The sequence below is a fragment of the Rutidosis leptorrhynchoides genome, chromosome 6 (genome assembly GCF_046630445.1).
Source record: "Rutidosis leptorrhynchoides isolate AG116_Rl617_1_P2 chromosome 6, CSIRO_AGI_Rlap_v1, whole genome shotgun sequence".
Taxonomy (NCBI): domain Eukaryota; kingdom Viridiplantae; phylum Streptophyta; class Magnoliopsida; order Asterales; family Asteraceae; genus Rutidosis; species Rutidosis leptorrhynchoides.
Window position 1 is genome coordinate 288,569,200 of NC_092338.1, and position 22,174 is coordinate 288,591,373.

At 35.5% G+C, this 22,174-nt stretch overlaps 1 protein-coding gene across 1 annotated transcript; it reads right to left on the reverse strand.

The window, feature by feature from the left end:
- Positions 1–11,374: 11,374 nt before the first annotated feature.
- LOC139854542 (uncharacterized) lies at positions 11,375–11,941 on the reverse strand. Its single transcript, XM_071843842.1, has one exon. The coding sequence runs from the start codon at positions 11,939–11,941 to the stop codon at positions 11,375–11,377; it is 567 nt and encodes a 188-aa protein (XP_071699943.1).
- Positions 11,942–22,174: the final 10,233 nt, after the last annotated feature.

The following is a 22,174-nucleotide window of genomic DNA, read 5'->3' on the forward strand; positions in this document are numbered from 1 at the left end:
GATTATTTGAACATTTACCTCCATGTGACCATTTTCCGCATTTGTGACATCGTTCTAGGTGTCGTGCTCTTCTTTTCGCTGCGGATTTTGATTTTCCTTTACCAAATTGTAACTTATTATCTTCGCATCTGGATTCTTTTCTAACTCCGTCCATTCTTTCTCTGATTACTGATACTAATTCGCTCGGTAGTATGTCATTATTACGTTTAGTGATCAAAGCGTGTAGCATTAGACCATGGTTTAGTTCATAGGCAGTCTTCATTTTGTAAAAACCTAAAAAAAATAAAAATTCAGAATGGGGGGAGAATACTAGTTCTTTAGGGTCTGCTAGGGAAAGACCATACGTTTTCCATTTTCGAGAACTACACGAAAACAGACAATCTAACTCTAACAGAAATACATATTATCCTTTAAAGACTTGATTCTCCCCACACTTAGTTAGCTGTGGTGTCGAAATTGTGATTAACTTCGTTGTCGACTTCCATCGGACCATGTATGTAATGTTTAACTCTTTGACCATTAACTTTAAATTCAATCCCATTTGAATTTATCAATTCTATCGTTCCGTATGGGAAAACTCTTTTGACTATGAATGGTCCAGACCATCTTGATTTCAATTTTCCAGGAAATAGCTTGAATCGTGAATTGAAAAGAAGAACTCTGTCTCCTTCTTTAAATTCTTTTGAACTTCTGATTCTTTTATCATGCCATTTCTTCGTTCTTTCTTTATAGATTAACGAATTTTCGTATGCTTCATGTCTTAATTCTTCTAATTCATTTAGTTGACTTAATCGTAGACGTCCGGCTTCATGTAAATCAAGATTACATGTCTTCAAAGCCCAAAATGCTTTGTGTTCAATTTCTACTGGAAGATGACATGCTTTTCCATAAACAAGTCTAAAAGGTGTGGTTCCAATTGGAGTTTTGTAGGCTGTTCTAAAAGCCCAGAGTGCATCCTCCAATTTAATGGACCATTCCTTCGGATTTGATCCTACGGTTTTCTCTAGAATACGTTTTAAAGCTCGGTTGGTATTTTCAACTTGTCCACTTGTTTGTGGATGATATGCGGTGGAGATTTTATGAGTTACTCCATATCTTTTAAGAACTTTCTCAAGTTGATTATTACAGAAATGAGTACCCCGATCACTTATTAAAGCTTTCGGTGTTCCAAACCTTGCAAAAAGACGTTTTAAAAAGTTGACTACAACTCGTGCATCGTTAGTTGGGAGAGCTTGTGCTTCCGCCCATTTAGATACATAATCAATGGCTACGAGTATATATAGATTATTATGAGATTTTGGAAATGGACCCATAAAGTCAATACCCCAAATGTCAAATACTTCACATACTTGGATGACATTTTGTGGCATTTCATCACGTTGACTTATTTTTCCGGCCCTTTGACATGCATCACAAGATTTGCAAAGAAGGTGTGCGTCTTTGTAAATTGTAGGCCAATAGAATCCAGCTTCATAAACTTTTCTTGCTGTTAGTTGAGGCCCATAATGCCCTCCTGTTGGTCCTGTGTGACAATGGTTTAAAATTTTACTAGCTTCATCTCCAAATACACATCGGCGTATTATTCCATCGGGACAACTTTTAAACAGATGTGGATCTTCCCAGAAATAGTGTTTTATATCACTGAAGAATTTCTTTCGTCTTTGGTACGATAATCCTTTTTCAAGGAATCCACAAACTAAGTAGTTTGCATAGTCTGCAAACCATGGGATTTCTTTATAATCTATCTTCAATAGATATTCATCAGGAAAGTTGTCTTGTATGGCCGATTCATTTAGAACTTCTAACTCAGGATTTTCAAGACGAGAAAGATGATCAGCGGCGAGATTTTCTGCTCCTCTTTTATCTCGGATTTCAATATCAAACTCTTGTAAGAGTAAGATCCAACGGATTAATCTTGGTTTAGCATCTTGTTTTGAAAATAGGTATCTAAGAGCAGAATGGTCTGTATAGACCACCGTTTTTGCTAGAACGAGATATGATCGAAATTTGTCAAAAGCAAAGACAATAGCAAGGAGTTCTTTTTCCGTAGTTGTATAGTTTGTTTGTGCTCCTTGTAATGTCTTACTAGCATAATATATAGGTTGAAATCGTTTTTCAATCCTTTGTCCTAAAACGGCTCCCATTGCAAAATCACTTGCATCGCACATTAGTTCAAATGGTAGATTCCAATTTGGTGTTATCATGATCGGCGCATTAGTGAGTTTTTCTTTAAGAATATTAAAAGATTTGATACACTCATCTGAAAAGATGAATGGCGCATCCTTTTCTAGGAGTTTATTCATAGGAGTGGCAATTTTAGAAAAATCTTTTATGAAACGTCGGTAAAAACCGGCATGCCCTAGAAAACTCCTAACTCCTCTAACATTGGTGGGATGTGGAAGTTTAGCAATTACATCTACTTTAGCTCTATCCACTTCAATTCCTTCTTTTGAAATTTTATGTCCAAGAACGATGCCTTCTTTAACCATGAAATGGCATTTCTCCCAATTAAGTACTAGATTTGATTTTTCGCATCTAATTAGCATTCGTTCCAGATTAACTTGACATGATTTAAATGTATCACCGAAGACTGAAAAGTCATCCATGAAAACTTCCATGCATTCTTCTATCATGTCATGAAAAATCTCCATCATACACCTTTGAAAGGTTGCAGGGGCGTTACAAAGTCCAAATGGCATGCGTTTGTAAGCAAAAGTACCATAAGGGCACGTGAATGTGGTTTTCTCTTGATCTTCGGGTGCTATTGGAATTTGAAAATATCCGGAAAATCCATCTAGAAAACAATAGTAACTATTTCCGGCTAATCTTTCCAACATTTGATCTATGAAAGGTAAGGGAAAGTGATCTTTTCTGGTGGCGTCATTTAATTTTCTATAATCAATACATACACGCCATCCTGTTACAGTCCTAGTAGGAATAAGCTCATTTTTCTCATTTGTAATGACAGTCATGCCACCCTTCTTAGGTACGCATTGAACTGGGCTTACCCATGGACTATCAGAAATTGGATATATCAAACCTGCATCTAGCAGTTTAATAATCTCTTTCTTAACTACATCTTGCATATTAGGATTTAGTCTTCGTTGGCGTTGCACATACGTTTTATGACCTTCTTCCATAAGGATTTTATGTGTGCAATACGAAGGACTTATTCCTTTAATATCATGAATCTTCCATGCAATGGCTGGTTTATGAGCTTTCAACACAGAAATGAGTTGTGATTTCTCATTTTCAGTAAGAGAAGACGATATTATTACAGGTAATTTAGATTCACCATGTAAATAAGCGTATTCCAAATGGTTTGGAAGTGGCTTTAACTCTAATTTCGGAGGTTCTTCTATCGATGATTTATATCGATATCTGTCTTCTTCTTTTAGCATTTGAATTTCTTCTGTTGTTGGTTCATATCCATTAGCTATAAGTGTAGCTAACATTTCAGCTTCATCAATTGGTTCATTACCTTCTCCTAAAGAACATTCTCCTGTTCCTTGTAATTCTGGAAATTCTTCTAATAATTCTGCATGTGCATCTATAGTTTGAATATAATAACATGTATCATCTGCAGATTGTGGTTGTTGCATTGCTCTATCAACTGAAAAGGTAACACTCTCATCCTCTATACTTAGGGTCAGTTTCTTACCGAACACGTCTATCATTGCTTTAGCCGTGTTTAAGAATGGTCTTCCTAATATGAGAGGAACTTGAGAATCTTCTTCCATGTCCAAAACAACAAAATCTACTGGAAATACTAAAGTACCAACTTTAACTAGCATGTTCTCCATTATCCCTCTAGGATATTTTATTGATCTATCGGCTAGTTGTATGCTTATTCTGGTTGGTTTCAATTCTCCAAGGTCTAGTTTAGTGTATAGTGAATACGGCATTAGATTTATACTAGCACCTAAGTCTGCCAATGCTTCTATTGAACTAAGACTACCCAGAAAACATGGAATTGTGAAACTTCCTAGATCAGATAGTTTTTCTGGTATCTTATTCAACAGCACTGCTGAACAATTAGCATTCATAGTAACAGCCGAGAGTTCTTCCATTTTCTTTCAATTTGAGATTAGATCTTTCAAGAATTTAGCATATCTTGGCATTCCTGAAATCACATCAATGAAAGGAAGATTTACATTTATCTGTTTAAACATATCCAAGAATTTGGATTGCTCGGCTTCAAGTTTTTCTTTCTTCATTTTACTCGGGTAAGGAAGTGGTGATTGGTATGGTTTAACATAAGGTTTATCCTTAACTGTGTTATCTTCATTAACCTTTTCAACTACCGGTTCTTTTTCCTTATCTTGATCAGGTTGTGGTTCTTGTGGAGTAGGAATAGTTTCATCAGAAGTTACAGGTATTTCAGGAGGTTTAAGTGTTGTACCACTTCTTGTGGTAATAGCTTTAGCTGTTTCATTCCGTGGGTTAGCATTTGTATCGCTAGGTAGACTTCCCGGTTTTCTTTCACCTATTAACCTTGCTAGGTTACTTACTTCTTGTTCCAGATTTTGAATAGAAGCTTGTTGATTTCTAAATGCTTGAGCATTTTGTTCATTAGTTTGTTTTTGAGATGTGAAAAACTGCGTTTGAGTTTCAACTAGCTTCGTCATCATATCTTCTAAATTCGGCTTTTTATCATCGGTTTGTTGTGGTGGTTTGTTTTGAAAATTCGGTCTTTGCTGATTGTAAGTATTATTGGATACTTGTTGATTGCTAGGACCTTGTTGGTTGTTGTATGGAATATTTCGGTTATAATTCTGGTTTTGATTGTAAATCGGTCTTGGCGGTTGATAATTATTCTGATAATTATTTCCAGGCCTTTGGTTTATGTATGAAATATTCTCTCTTTGTTCCATTGTTAATTCAATACTGAGACAATCTTTTGTCAAATGTGGTCCTCCACACTGCTCACAACTAATTCGTATTGAGTGAATATCCTTAGTCATCTTTTCCATTCGTCTCTCCACAGCATCTATCTTTGCGGAAATGGAATCTAAGTCATGACTAGAATCGGCTCTAGCTGCTTTAGATGATCTAATGATATCTTTTTCTTGGTGCCACTCATGTGAGTGGGAAGCAGTGTTATCAATAATTTTGTAAGCATCAGTTTCGGTTTTCTTCATAATAGAACCACCAGCTGCTATATCTATGTCTTTCCTTGTAGTGATGTCGCATCCTCGGTAGAATATTTGTACTATTTGACAGGTGTCTAAACCATGTTGCGGACATCCTCTTAACAACTTTCCATATCTTGTCCACGCCTCATATAGAGTTTCATTTGGTTTCTGTGTGAACGTAACAATTTCTGCTTGAAGTCTTACGGCTTTAGATGCAGGAAAGAATTGTTTAAGAAATTTGTCAATTAAAACGTCCCATGTATCGATCGCCCCTTCAGGTAACGATTCCAACCAATCTTTGGCTTCTCCCTTTAAAGTCCAGGGAAATAACATGAGATATATCTGTTCATCCTCCACTTCTCGGATTTTAAATAGTGTGCAGATCCTATTAAAGGTACGTAGATGTTCATTTGGATCTTCCTTCGGCGCACCACTAAATTGGCATTGATTAGTCACCTTGTGTAGAATTTGTCCTTTGATTTCATAATCTGGCGCATTAATGTCTGGATGAGTAATTGCGTGACCTTGGCCAGTGCGTTTAGCTCTCATTCGGTCTTCCATACTTAAAGGTTCCAGATTCTCCATAATTGAATTTGTTGAATCGGTATCACTAGATGATTCTGATTTAATGGTTCGTTCCTCAACAATCTCTGTTTGAATGATTGGTGGTTCCGGAGGAAAGTTTAATGGTTCAGGATCTATGAACCGTTCCTGAATATTCTCTGGATTCTCAATTGTGAGGTTGGGTTCAAAAAATGGATTATCGGAAATTTGAACTGAAGTACTTGGTTGACTGGATGACGATTCTAAAGAAAAATCAACGGCGGTTATATTTGCTAAATGTCTTGATCTAGTTACAGGTGGTGAACGTACAAAAGGTGATGAACGTCTTGCTCGGTGCATTCACTGAATATCCTATTAGTTTTAAAAAGGAAAGAAAAATTATAATAAGTTATCCAATTAATAGACTTTTCTGATTTTGCCCACGTTTCGAATAGCCAAAAGATGCAGCAGAGGGGCAGGATTCGTTTGGTCTCAATATAATTGAGGACTGTTTGGCTCCAATAACCCGGTCCACGTACAAATCCAACTATTACTACGAATCAGAAAATTTTGATGTCTATTAATTTAACCACTTAAAATAAATTTTCGTAATTTTAAGAAATTTAGATAAGAAGTAGAAAAAATTCTAAGTCCTAAAAACTAGAATGGCGAGAAATAAGAGAGAAAAAGAGTTCGTCGCAAAAGGTTGAAAAAGAAAAAAATGGTTGAAAAATAAAAGGTGACGGAAAAATAAAAGAAACTTATAAAAACTTAAAAATACTTAACTAACCTAACCTTATTACTACAACTAACTTAAAATTATAATCGCAAATTGAAATTACTAATTGGAATGACAATTGGTACATAGTAAAAGTTGTCTAAAAATATTAAAGCTTACAAGGAAAAACTAAATCCCAAATGGAAATAACTTAAAAAGAAACTAAAACTTAAAAAGGCGTCGCAAAATTCTAAAGCACCTAAATCTTAGTCTAAAGAAAAAGCACTTAAGGAATTCTACGGCAAAGCCTAAAAATCTAGGAGTAAAAATGACTATAGCACAAACTAAGTTTAAAATTAAATATGAGCTAAAAAATACAAATATTACGCTACAACGATTAAAAAGGTACAAAATATAAAAATATACAAAAAGTTGTAAAAAGTACAATTTTTATAAAAATATTATTTTTATATTATTTATTTAATAAAACTACTAATTTTACAATTTAATAAAACTAATTAATACTAAATACATAAATTAAATAAAAAGTAAAAATAAAACTAAAACTAATAATAATAATAATAATAATTAGGTTTAAATAATAATAATAATTAAAAATAACCCGTAATTAATGTAGATTTAGGGTTTTTGTCCGTGTGTCAGATGGTCTCCGCGAGTTGCGATAATTAATGAAGAAAACCCCGCGAGTCGCGGGGTTCAGAATTTCAGCTGACAGGTTTGAATTTTTTACGCGTTTTTCTTTATTTTTTTTTATTTTATTTTCTGTTTTTAATTTTTATATAAATAAAATATATTAAAATTAAACTTATATTTTTATAAACTAAAATAAAAATAAAGAAACTTATAAAACTTAAATATTTAACAAAATCTTAAAAATACATATATTTTTGTCTTTCTTTTTATATTTTTTTGAATAATTAAAACGTATTTTTACAAAAACGAATTTTAATAAAAGTAACTAAAAATCTTTTTTTTTTATATTAGCGTTGCGCTTCCGGCGTTTAAGAGTGTCCCCGGCAGCGGCGCCAAAAATACTTGATGTTATGCGAGGTGTATATAAAATAGTTATTAATTCTAGCAGAAAACACTATTAAATACGATACAATTTTACACAAGATATTTATTTATTTATAGAATGGATATACTTAAACCTTGCTACAACACTTATAGGCAGTGTACCTAATCGTACAGTAGTGTAGTTTTTAGTAAGTCCGGTTCGTTCCACAGGGAAATCTTTAAACAAAGCTCAACGCTATATTAGTTTACTTTTATAAAAATACAAATATATATATAAGTAATATTATTATTATAAAGGGGGGTTTTTACCGTTTAATGACCGGTTTGTCGATTTTAAGACTTTAGTCGCAGTTAAAACCTAATGTAAAATATAAAATAAATACAAGACTTAAATTAAAGCGTAAAGTAAATAACGATAATGAAATTGTAAATAATAAAAGTGCGAGAAAATAAAATTGCGATAATTAAAAAGTATGATAATTAAAAGTGCGATTAAATAACAATAAATAAAAGTGCGATAATTAGAAGTGCAATTAAATATAAAATAAAGGAAATTAAATATGAAATAAAAGAATTATGCTTATTTAAACTTCCGTAATCATGATGTTTGACGTGTTGATTTTAGTTTTATGCCCATGGGTTAATTGTCCTTTGTCCTGGATTATTTAATATGTCCGTCTGGTTTTTGTCCATAACAGTCCATCAGTCATAAATATAAAGTGCGAGTGTCCTCATCAAATTATTATTATACCCGAAGTTAAATATTCCAACTAATTGGGGATTCGAATTGTAACAAGGTTTTAATACTTTGTTTAATGAATACACCAGGTTATCGACTGCGTGTAAACCAAGGTTTTACTACTTTGTTAACAATTACACCAATTACCCTTGAATGTAATTTCACCCCTGTTTTAATTATTCTAGTGGCTATTAATCCATTCCCGTGTCCGGTTAAATGAACGATTATTCGTACATATAAATACCCCGCCCATCGTGTCCGATCGAGTGTATATGGTAATTTATAGGGACGCCCAATTGTAAATCTTTATATTAACATTAACAAACTTTCATTTAGTTAAACAAATATAAAGCCCATTAATAGCCCATAGTCTAATTTCCACAAGTGTCGTTCTTTTATCCAAACCCCAATTATGGTATAAAGCCCAATTACCCAATTTTAGTAATTAGCCCAACATCATGATTACTTCGTTTTAAATAAGCATAATAATAACTTAGCTACGAGACATTAATGTAAAAAGGTTGAACATAACTTACAATGATTAAAAATAGCGTAGCGTTACACGGACAGAATTTCGACTTACACCCTTACAACATTCGCTAACATATCCTTATTATTAGGATTTAAAATTAAAATTAAAATTAAAATATAAATTATATATATATATATTACGTATATATTGAGAGAGAGATAGATATTGAATATGAAAAATGATCAGAAATCGGTTTGCTTTATAGCCAGAGTTGAAATTTGGGGCTCCGCGACTCGCGGCAAAAGCCTCTTCAAACTCCGCGAGTCGCGGAGGTTAATTTTTCAGCTCAGTCCTTGGAGTTTCTCTGCCGACGGTTTTTTTATTTATAAATATAATATATATATAATTAATATAATTAATTATATATTATATTATATTTATATGCATAGTTAACTTGTAATTTTTAGTCCGTTGCGTCGAGCGTTAAGAGTTGACTCTGGTCCCGGTTCCGGATTTTCGAACGTCCTTGCGTACAATTTTATATTTTGTACTTTGCGTTTTGAATCTTGTACTCTTGTGATTTCGAGACGTTTCTTATCAATAATTGGAACCTTTTTGATTGTCTTTTGTACTTTTGAGCTTTTTGGTCGTTTGCGTCTTCAATTCGTCGAATCTGTCTTTTGTCTTCACCTTTTATTATTTAAACGAATATCACTTGTAAATAGAACAATTGCAACTAAAAGCTTGTCTTTCTTGAGGAATAATGCTATGAAATATATGTTCGTTTTTAGCATTATCAAGAATCCATCGTAGAAGTCTCGGTTTTGCGTCTTGCTTTTTGAACAGATATTTTAGTGCCGAATGGTCTGTATAGACTGTAGTCTTGGATAGGACAAGATATGATCGAAATTTATCGAAGGTGAATACTTACGGCAAGTAATTCTTTTTCCGTGGCTGTATAGCTCTCTTGAGCTCCAGTCAAGGTTTTACTAGCGTAATATATCGAATGAAAATATTTATCTTTCCGTTGGCCGATGACGGCTCAACCTGCGAAATTGCTAGCGTCACACATGATTTCGAACGGTAAACTCCAATCTGGAGCAATCATAATAGGTGCGTGTGTGAGCTACTCTTTCAGGTAATTGAACACTTGAGTGCATTCTTCAGTGAAGTTTAATGGAACATACTTTCCAAGGAGGTGAGTAATGGGTCGAGTGACCTTTGAAAAATCCTTGATGAACCGGTTGTAGAATCCGGCGAGTCCCAGAAAACTACGAACTGCTTTGACTGTAGTTAGTTCTGGTAACTTGGCTATGGTTTCTACTTTAGCTTTATCAACCTCTATTCCTGATTTGGATATATTGTGTGCTAAAACTATTCCTTCTTTTATCATGAAGTAAAATTTCTCCCAGTTTAACACTAGGTTTGAATCTTCACACCGGGTGATCACTTTGTCCAAGTTGGAAAGGCACAAATCGATGGTACTTCCGAAAATAGAGAAGTCATCCATGAAGACTTCCATGCAACGTTCGATCATGTCGTGGAATATTGCTACCATGTACCTCTGAAATGTTGCTGGCGCATTACATAGCCCGAAGGGCATACGTCAGTAAGCGAATGTTCCGTAAAGACAGGTGAATGTTGTTTTTTCTTGGTCCTTAGGATCGAGGGGAATATGAAAATAGCAGGAAAACCATCGAGGAAACAATAGAACTCGTTTCTCGATAATCGTTCCAACATTTGATCAATGAACGGGAGTGGGAAATGATCTTTCATGGTTACATTGTTTAATTTACGATAATCTATGCAAACCCTCCAACCTGTGACTTCCCGAGTTGGTATCAGTTCATTATTTTCAATTTTGATAAATGTCATCCCTCATTTCTTTGGTACAACTTGTACAGGAATGACCCATGATGAATCAGAAATTAGATAGATCAGACCGGGGTCCAGAAGTTTGATTACTTCTTTCTTGACGACCTCTTGAATCTTTGGATTCATCCTTCGCTGTCTCTGGACTGATGGCTTAAAGTCATCTTCAATGAAGATCTTGTGACTGCAGTAATTTGGACTGATTCCTTTGATATCAGAAATCTTCCAAGCAATCGCTCTCTTGTGTGACTTTAAGACTTTAATTAATTCTGCCTTTTCCTTAGGCGTAAGTTCCTTAGAGATGATGACTGGTAATTGTGAGTCTCCTTCTAAGAATACATATTCCAGGTGCTCAGGTAATTCCTTGAGTTCTAACTCGGGCAGTTCCTCGACAAATGATTTCATCCTGATGGTTTCCTCTCTATCCAATGGATCATACCCTTCTTGGTACTCAGTTTCTTCAGGTTCTTGGAGAGCGGTAACTGAAGCTATCTGTTCTTTTATTCTTGAAATTGTCCTTCTTAATGCCTCATCTTCCAAAACTTCTTCATTTTTTCGTATGACAGCTCAGGAGTCTCCTCACAGTCTTCCATTTGATGTGCTTCCTGATTTACCTGAATGAAATCCGTTTCTTCAATCAGTCTTTCCCTTAATAGAGGTAATGGGATTCCTTTTCCCAATGGTGCTATAGTCGTGCCCGTAGAATTACTTGAGGTGGTGAAAGATTGTGGTTGACCATTTCCTATGGTCGAGCATGTGTCGAGATTTTCTTTGTATGGTGTGGGGAATAATTCCTTAAAAATTTGATCTTGACTGCATATCGCCATGGATTCCTCCAGATGTTCATCAATGAGTTCTTAAAGAGAATCGGTGAGACTAACATCTTCTTCCCTAGGGTGGCTCATAAGTTGGTCGAAATTGAACGTAACTTCTTCCTTACCAACCCCCAGTTTTAAACAATTCTCGTGTACATCGATCACAGCCTTGGTGGTGCTTAAGAATGGTCTACCAAGGATGAGCGGAACTTTCGTACCTTCTTCAATATCTAAGATTACGAAATCAACGGGGAATGCGAACTTATCCACCCTTAATAGGATATCGTTAGAAATTTCTCGAGGGATCTTTACTGATCTATCCGCGAGTTGAATAGTCATTCGCGTAGGCCTTAATTCATTAAGTCCTAGCTTCTTAAAGAGGGAGTAGGGCATTAGGTTTATGCTGGCTCCCAGATCTGCCAAAGCATTACTGATTTGGACATCTTGCAGGTAGCAAGGTACAGCGAATCTTCCCGTATCTCCTAACTTGGGGGGAATCCCATGTTGTAGAACTAACGAACACTTCTCACTTAAGGGTAATCTAACTATCTCTCTTAATCGTTCTTTATTCAAAAGTAATTCTTTGAAAAATTTAGCGCAGTTTGGCATCTCGACTAATGCATCTACTAAACGTATATTCAAGTGGAGGTTTTTAATTATATCCAGTATTTAGCAAATTGGGTTTCCTACCTTTCCTTCCTTAGTCTACCCATGAAAGGTATTCGAGCTCTCGGAATAATCTCGGGGTGACCGGGGTAACAGAATCCGGGGGATTTATAGGCTGATTAAGCGTTATGGGATCTGTTTCAGAAAGGTTTTGAGTAGGGGGTTCCTCCATATTTGCTGGCTTATCTACTTTTGTTTCTTTCCCTCCCCTAGTTAAAACTAGGACATCAAACTCTTTGTATTTCGTCTCGAGTTTAGCTGACAAGTTGTACAGTAAGTTGAAAACTTTCTATTAATTTTTCAAAAGTGGAGATCAGGTTATCAAACTCATTTTGACATTCCATGACTTGAAGATTTATACTTTGTTGTTTCGTCATAAAATCAGCTAATACTCTCTGATAGTTTACAGAGGGTTTGTGTACTGGAAATATTATATTGAAATCCAAGCTATTTTGCTGTTTATATGCCCATCTAGGGTAACGATACCTTAGATTGGTTCCGGTAGCATCGGAATTTATTGTAGGAGGAATTGAAAAGTTCTGAAGTGTAAGATTAAGATCTTCTAACCTTGATTCTAGCATTTTTAAAGCTTGTGTAGAAATATCTGGCTTAGCAGCTTCATTACTACAGTCTTCCTCCCGTGTTGCAATCGTTTCTAGGAGATACCATGCTTCTATTGCTGTGTGCAGCATGAAGTTTCCTTGCTAAGCCATGTTGAGAGTGGATCTATCATTTTGGGTCAAACCATTGTAAAATGTGCAAAGTAGATCCGGTCGACCTACTGAATGATTTGGACATCTCCTAAGCATCTTCTTAAATCTTTTCCATGCCAAGCTTAATAGTTCGTCATTTCGTTGGCGAAAATTAACGATTTCATTCTTCAGATTGGTTTGAAGAAAAGGTGGATAGAACTTTACCAGGAACTTTGTTGCTAATTCTTCCCATGAATGGATCGAGTTGGAATCGAGTACATCAAACCACAATAAAGCGTGTGCAGATAAAGAGTATTGAAAAAGATAGAGTTTTAAAATATTTGAATAATTTATCCTTTGCTTATAAGAGTTTTCCAGACAGATGAACTTACTCGGGTGAGAGTTCGCATCTTCATTTGGAAGTCCTTGAAATTGACAGAAGGTTTTGACTAATTTGATAATGTGTGAATCAATTTCTGGAGTTTCTTCGGTAGTTAAAACTGTTGGTCGGCCTCGATTTTCTATACACGACTTTTGCATAGAAGCGAGAGTAACCCGGTTCTCCATTTTTAAATTTTCTGTTTTATGAAAACTTAAAATGTAACTTTCAGATATTAATCAGAAAGGATAGACAATTTAATTAAAACGGTTATATTTGCTAACCTTATCGATATAATAACCAATCTAGTTTCTTTCAGACAACTTCTTACCTAGGTGGCTAGGATGACAACGCAGCGGCATGATCCTTTGGTTCCAATATAATTGGAGACTGTTCGAAAAATCCAACAACAAAGTCTGTATATGTCGTGTTCCTAAGACACCACCCTACGGTATTCTTCAGCTGTGATTAAAACTTTTTCGATTAGAATATTCGATCCCCGACAGTGGCACCAATAAATTATATATACTACTGATATCACTTAAAAAGTCTGTTACGTTTGTCATAGAACGAGGTAGACAACCGGGTCTCAGCAGGGCTATAAATTTTTTATTTTTAAGTGCGGGGCCTAAATCTTATTAGCACTTTCTAAGGTAGAAAGAGTAAGTTGGCATAGGGTCGTGTTTTTGAATGGTTTAACGAATTAAATTTCAAAGGGATAACTGTTCTTGGTTAAACTGTCTGGATAAAAGAGTAGTTTAAGTTTTATCTAACACGTTCCTAAATACTGGAAAAGTAAAAAGGTGGAGGAATACCGGAGTGTGAAGATCAAGGAAATGATGTCCATGATATACATCTAGGCTAGGGAAAGGTAGTAATGAGAATGAGCCTCTAAATAGGATAGTATGGGTCTTGATCGGATGAGCCAATCGTACAGTCCTACCAGTCTTCGACTCTCGGAGTTCTCTTTGAGTGAGGGCCGACATGTCACTAGGGTTGCACTATCGGAATGTGTCTAAACCTAGGGGGTTATCCTTATTTAAGAACTAGGTTGTGTTAGAAGTTGAGCTCTAATCCTAACCCTAGTTATCTGTTAGGAAACAGAATAACGACATGATGTGTAGAGTGGACACAGTCACAATAGGAGGGGACTTACCGGGCTAAGTTGGCAATAACAGTATAAACTAACTAACCTATAATCATTATACAAAGGTCCTACTACACTACTTATTATACAGTGTTACAGTGCTACGCTAATAATGATACAGATAGAAATCTACCAGATGCACTCAATATATAGTAAGACCAGTCCTAAAGCAACAATCAAACAAGAACATGTAATAAGAGTTATATCGGCTAAAAAGTCATGTTTTTACCCCCGATATTGAGTCCCAAAAGCATAAAGTTCAAAGCTTTGTAGGCAAAATAATTGCTTTTTCGGTTAAACTTGTAGATAAAGTAATTACGAAGACGATGCAAAAAGAATCAAGAGAAATTGAGCTAAAATGAAGATTCTAGAGCGAAAACGGTGAAAGACAAGAAATCAAGTTATGATCCAGTGAATCAAGGCTGACCAGGCACAAAAACGGCCTGCCATACGGCTTGCCAGTATGGCAAATGACCTGCCAAACGGTCAGGCAAACGGGCTCGATAAACGGCTTGCCTAGCAAACGGCCTGCCAAATACGGCCTGCCAAACGGCTTGCCAGCCATTTGCAGGCAAAATTCTAGTCTATTTAAAGGCTTTTTGTCATCCAATTTCCACACACCTCTCTTCACTCTCTCACTACAATACACTTTCTCTCACTAGAGCTTTCAAGGCCTTCTCACCTCCGAGCGGGAAATTAAGTACCCGGAGGCGAACGCCGAAGATTGTAATAGGAGCGGTCTAGAGGATGTTAGCACTTGTAATGGTCCAGATCTCGTCTGTAAACGGTGAACGCTTTCCTTAATTTAATGAAGTTATCTTGTTATCTTAAGTTGCTTTCATCTTGCATGATTATCTATCTGTTACAAATGTTTATTACATGTTGAATACTTTTTCTGAAACTTATCATACAATTGTGCTGAAACCCTAACGATTTAGAAGTTTAAGTTACGGATCACCCTTTTCGCTTATTCACGTGGCTATAACCTAGTATTAGGACCTGATCAACCCTAGGATACAAGGTAAGTAGTTATGTGTGCTTAACGTCACAATAGGGATATAGTACCTACGTACGAATAACCACTTATTCGTCATAGAAGAGCTGCCAATTTAGGTTGTGATCAGAGTTAGCAACAGAGAGTTCAGTGAACACTAGCTTACTCAAAAGCATGATTCGCTTCAGAAGCAATGTTCTTGAGATGTTGTAAGATGATTCGGGGTTGAATAAGTGATCGCAAAGGAGAGACCTCTATTCCAATTAGCAGTACCTTAGAATATCTAAGATTGCACGTCTGTTAATGTTAAGGCATAGCATAGTGATTAAGTGGTAGGATATTGCTTTAGTTAGACCAACTAAGATTAAGAAAAGCTGAGACTTTCCTTTATTGGGTATACCACTTTGTTCATGTACCTAGGATTCTATCCATAAGGTCGTTTAAACCTTTTAGGTTAACGTTGGGAGTAGGGATATCCGTCTTAGCCAGAATTTTCAAGGCCTAAATTCTTAGTGACAAATCAGTTAGGTTCATTGCCCAGTTGATTGAGGTTTAGTGTTTATCCTAGGAAGTTAAACTCGTGCGATAATTCCCCTTCAGAATTCTATTCTTCATACCTATCTATCTTTACTTGTAATGTCAAATTACTATTCTATTTTGTTAATCTTAATCTATCACCTCTTGTCACTAGGGTTAACTATATAGGCACTTTTGTCCCACATTACAGAGCAAACATACAAAAATACGAACCTGAGTTATATTTACCACTTACTCGTTAAAAAGGAAGACAAGTAGGTGAGTTATAGCTAGGAACCCCAGCTAAATATAAATAATAAAACCATTACGCCCCTGTGGTAGCTAACTCTGACGTGTTGCGGCCTAATGACGCCGCACAAATAAAACCGTCCGTTTTGGCCATATCACTGGAGTAGTAAGTTTTTTTTTTGGCGCCGCTGTCTGGGACTTATTTTCTATCTGTTAAGGTAATCGTTGGTTCTGTTAAGATATCTGAGATTCTTGAGTGGTGTCTAAGAAAGACAATTATACACGGACTTGGTTGTTGGATTTTCCGAACAGTCTCCAATTATATTGGAACCAAAAGTATCCTGCCTCTCCGTTGTCTGCCTGGCCACTTGTTTCAAAAGATAACTTGATAAGAATCACACATGCTTAACAAGCAGAGAGTTTGTCGGTATAGGATTTAAAGTCGCCATTACAGTAAACCCTTTTTAAAAATATAAAAATAAAATATTAATTATGGTATTAATTTCTGTAGATTTCAGTTCAAACTTAACCGACTACGAAGAAAGTGCGAAAGACAGTTGCTCTCCCATAACTTCGGAAACCGGCGAAGTTTTTCTGTATAAACCTAAAACAAATCTAAACCCTGATGAATCTAATCAAGACTTAATTCTTGATCTTTGTAGCCCAAGAAGCCGGATAATTTCATCTGACTTAGAGATTTCATTGCTTTTGGATAAGTTTTACTCAAATGAACCAGGATTCGACCCTCTTCACGATCCAAAAGGGAGGCTGGGTCTTAACGAACTCCTGATTATGGAAGATGAAATACGGGAAGAATATCCAACCATTTTCAATTATCCAGCCTTGTTCGAATTTACTCCCAAAGAGATACGACACCCTGATAAAATAAAAGCTCCGTTTATTGGAAATCTGTTAAATCCTAGTAGAAGGTTAGACATCTATAGAGCATTCATTAGGCACATCTAGTCCTCAGACTTCCCGTTTTCAACATTTCAAATCAATCTGTTAAAAGAGCTGCGTTCTCAGATTCGTTCTCTTCACAAACTGTTAAAAGAATGTGGGGATGACCTTTTCGTCAAGTATTGGGATACAGAAATTGATTTCAAATTCGATTTAGAGTCATTCGTCAGTTTTCTCCCTCACTTTACCAATAAGAAAATTTCTCCAGTTCATATAAACCGTTATGTCGCGGCAATGATCTCTGAATTAGAATTTTGGATTGAAAGCAAGAAACCTAACCCTCTTTCAAAATATGGAAACCGAGATTTCTTCTACTTTGATCCAGCCTCCTTTCTCATTAAAAGATTGATTGAAGCTTTTCCGGATTCTACCGAGGAAAGAATACATCAGAATTTCTTCGCAAAAAGAAAAGAAATATATTCAGAACTCGTACAAATCCTCACTATGTCAAAATTTCTATTTACAACTCCGCAAAGGAAGATCATTCGGGAAATATCTACAAATTTTAAATTTACTATCGGTGATCCTGACTGCACGGAAGATCTTTTATTTCAAGACACAGTGTCAAAACTTTTTTTTGAACTTAATTATAGAGATACTGGACCAAGAGATGGAATTTCAAACACTAAAAAAGTTAAAAGGGATTTGGTTAAACTTATGGACGATATCGGAGATTTACAAAAGCGCGAGTGCAAGATGTTAAGTGATTTCGAAATATTTTCAGTACACTCCGCTGACTTACTCTGGATGGTCAAAGAAGCTTTAAACTTGTCTTTCTTCCCACGTCATTTCTGGAATTTAGTTGTAGAACCTGTGTAATTTGTGTTTTTAATAAAATAAGATAATTTAATTTTACTCCGTCCATTTGTCTTTTCTTATTCTAGTTAATTATATAAAAATAACCGGATTAAAATCCGAAGTAAAATTTTACTTATCTTTTATTAACCTCATTAAAATTTTAAAATCCTAAAAAGTATAAAATTTGCAAGTCGGGTCGGGAAAATAAGCCCGTAAGCCACACGGGCCCATTTTTCTTCTCCTTTTCTTCCCTTCCTCTCCTTTTTCTTCTTCTTTTTCTCTTTTCTTTTTTCTCTTCTTCCCTCCCTGTTCATCGTAGCCGACGAGCACACCACCACCATCCCACCATCAAATCTTGACCAAAATTAACGATTCAAAGCTCAAATCTTATTCTCTCGTGCCTCCTAAATGCATTTCCATCGTCAATTTGGTGTAAAAGGTACTCCTTCTTAGTTAAAATTCGAATTCTCTTCAAAAGTCAAATTTTTGACTTTTTAGAAAAACTTTGTTTTTGACCCAATTTTGGATTCCTTTATGCCCAGATAGATAATGTGATTGCTATGTGTTAGTTTTTAGGCTTGATTGAAGCATTTTGGATAGTTTTTGGCTCTCGATTCATTAGTTGAGGTTTTAGGGTAAAAATTGGTATAATTCTTGGAAATTCGATGTTTTACTAGCTTAGTTAGGCATAGTGATTCATTAAAAATGCTTAGAAACTGATTTTGGAACAATTTATGCTTGTTTGCTTAAATATTGACATTTTGGTCAAACTACACGTAATTGGGATTAAGGTTTTTCCTATAGTTAAAACGTTTTTAAAACTTAGGATTGCCTCAAAACTAGTTCAAATGATGATATCATTGATTTGCTTATAAAAATGTAGCTTATTCTTTGATTTTTCTTATTTTGTACGTTTTGAACAAAATGAATATTTTTCTGTCAAACGGCTTTAAACTTTGACTTACAAATGTTATAGCTCAAGATTGGTGATTAAAAATATTTAAGGTAATCAAAAATGGTCATTAGAACCATTGTATGCTTAAAAATCATCACATATGGTTCAAAATTTCTTATTAACGACTAACTTGCTATAATTATTATTTTTAGCATTATTTATTGTAATCACGGGTACACATTGAATTTTGCTCAAAAATAAGTTTATAGTTCGTTTAGTTATTGTTTGTGGTAATTTTGGCTATAACAGGAATTTGGAAAATGCCATTTTTAAAGCCCTCATTTCGAATTTTTTTTCAAAAAAAATATATGCATTTTTGGACTCTAAGTCTTAATTTTTGGAACATAACCTATGTTACTTGATTTTTGCAGATGGCTAATCGCTTACCACACGAATATGAGTTGCCCCATTATCTTCTCGGACAAGATGATCTGACAGATAATGAGTCGGTTATGAGAGTTTGGATTAATCGGCCAAAAGGGGGTAACAAGTATATTAACTGGACGATCATGGAATAGTGTGGGTGGGCCGACGAACTTAGGGCAATCTTGACCTTTCAAGAAAACGGTAGAACACACAGGGCCTGGCAACACTTCTTTGAGCTGAATGAAACAACATACAATGAGTCATACGCGGAATTTATGGCTACTTGGAGTTTTGATTTAGATGTTGATCAGGAGGATTATAATGATCAAGAGTGCTGATATGCTACTAACGGACGGTTTTTATTTTGTGCGGTTTCGTTAGGTCGCACGGTGTCCGATTCGGTAGCACACAGCGTCTTCGTTTATTTATATTTTGCGGGGCCTAAATTTACTTTACTTTTCTAAGGTGTAGAAGGTGTAAGTTAACCTAGTGTCGAATTTTATGCTGATTAATGAATTGAAGATCAAGTGGATAATTGTCTTTTAGTTAAATTACCTGGATAAAAGATAGTAGTTGATTTTAGCTAAAGGTCCTAAATGCAGAAAAAGTAAATAAAGTGGGAGGATATCCGGAATATGCAGATCAAGGAAATGTTGACCAAGATATCAGTATTGGGTTAGGGAAAGGTAATTATGCTTATGTTAAGACTATGCTTGGATTAATGTTGATCTGGTTGGATGAGCCAATTATACAGACCTACTTATCTCTGAACTCTCGGAGTTCTCTTTGAGCAGTGAGAAGTATGTCACTTGGTCGTATAACTGAAGTGTAACGATACCTCGGAGGTTATACTCAGTAGAGTACTAGGTTTATTAGTGATTTTAGCTCTAATCCTAACCCTCGTTATCAGTTTAGTTAACTGAATAACAACGTGCCATGTTGATTGAACACTGATCACAAACGGAAGGAGTCAGTCGGTTTAAGTTGGTAAAACCTTAAATGAAAACTAACAACCATTACATCATACTAGTGAGATCACAACAAATCAAACATTATACATCATTACAGTTAATATACTGATAGTAAAGCAGATAGAAACCTAATAAGTACCTAAACAGTTGATATGACTAAGACCTAGGGCAATAATCAGACAAGAACATGCAATAGGCTTGGGTTATACAGTAGAGGCACTAACTAGATCTTAACAGCTCCTAAGAGGTCTCTTTGGAACATTCAATAGGCATACTAGGTCATTCATGTCTCAATTCCTAGGATCCGTGTCCTAAAAGTGAATTAGATGCCTCTCGGGAACTCCGGCCATACCGAGTTCATAGAATCTTTAAATATAGTATAACCAGGGGTCTCAATCCTATGAAGTAGCTAATTTCATACAGGTGGACAAGTCCTGATCACAACCTAAGTTGGTCAATCCTTAAGATGCTAGCATACAAATCTATCAGGATTCCTAATTCAGTATTATAACAGTAATCGTACTAAATTAACATAATTACGCTAACTCAAACTTCTATCATGGCAACATACAGATAAATTAAGCTATCATGGCAATATCGGAACGCATTATTAAACATAAAAGATAAGAATACATGTTTAATACAAAAGACAAGCGTTTCGAATAAAACTTGAAAAAGCCGAACTGATCTGCCCGGGATCGCAGGGACTCGCCGGGATATCCTATGGAAAATAAAAGTTATGCTAACTACTACTAAAAACTACCTAACAATATTGAAAATATAAATTGTGTTTCAAGTTGAGTGTGTCTTGGAATGAGTGGAGAAAGCCCCTTTAAATAGACTTGGAATTCTGCCAAATACGCCTGGCAGGCCGTTTGGCAGGCCGTATGGAAGGCCGTATTTGGCAGACCGTATGCTTGGAAAGCCGTTTGGTGGCTCGTGTGGTGGCACGTATCTGGCAGGCCGTTTCCATAATGGCAGGCCGTATGGCAGGCCGTATGGCAGGCCGTATGGCTTGCTGATCAGGGCCTGATTCACTGGATCGTAACTTGATTTCTTGTCTTTCACCGTTTTCGCTCTAGAATCTTCGTTTTAGCTGCGTTTTACTTGATTATTTTTTCATCGTCTTTGTAATTACTTAATCTACAAAATCTACCGAAAAAACGATAATTTTGTCGACAAAGTTTTAATCTTTATTGTTTTAGGGCCTGATTTAGGGGGTAAAAACGTGACTTTTTGCCCGATATCAAATACCCCACACTTAGCTTTTCTTGTCCTCAAGAAAGAAAGCGGAATATCGGGATCTTTCTAATAGATTCTTACTTGCCCCACCCGTAGATCTTTTTATTATGCCTTCATCAGAAGTCGGTTCATCTTTCGAAAGTATTAGAAAAAGTTTCGAACTTCGATGATTTGGTCGCTAGATTTCAATTGCGTCCACAGTCGAAAAGGCGTACTTTCCAACTCTCAGATGTAGAGCATACATGATCAGGCTCCTCACTGACGGATCACTCATATCACTCAAGTGTTTAGGGTGTCCTATTCTAGTTGTATTGTCGCTCAGAAGCCAGTCGTGTAACAGTTCGCATCATAGGCTTGGTAAAGCATCGATATCTCCACCGGTTAAGTAAGGACAGCACTGATCTTCTTCCTAAGCATTCTTTCAAGAGGAAGACGGGTTATAGGGTTTGGTTGGAAATTGATAGTTAAAGCTAAGGGGTATAAAATACTATTAAATTTTAGCAGGAAATACTATTAAATACGATACAATTTTACACAAGATATTTATTTATTTAGAGAATGGATATACTTAAACCTTGCTACAACACTTATAGGCAGTGTACCTAATTGTACAGTAGTGTAGTTTTTAGTAAGTCCGGTTCGTTCCACAGGAAAAATCTTTAAACAAAGCTTAACGCTATATTAGTTTACTTTTATAAAAATACAAATATATATATATATATATATAAGTAATATTATTATTATAAAGGGGGGTTTTTACCGTTTAATGACCGGTTTGTCGATTTTAAAACTTTAGTCGCAGTTAAAACCAAATGTAAAATAATAAATAATACAAGACTTAATTTAAAGCGTAAAGTAAATAACGATAATGAAATTGCGATAAATAAAAGTGCGATAAAATAAACTT

What these genes read in the sequence shown, in the direction of transcription:
- LOC139854542 (XM_071843842.1), bottom strand. Translation starts at nt 11,941, where the DNA reads ATGCCAAACTGCGCTAAATTTTTCAAAGAATTACTTTTGAATAAAGAA.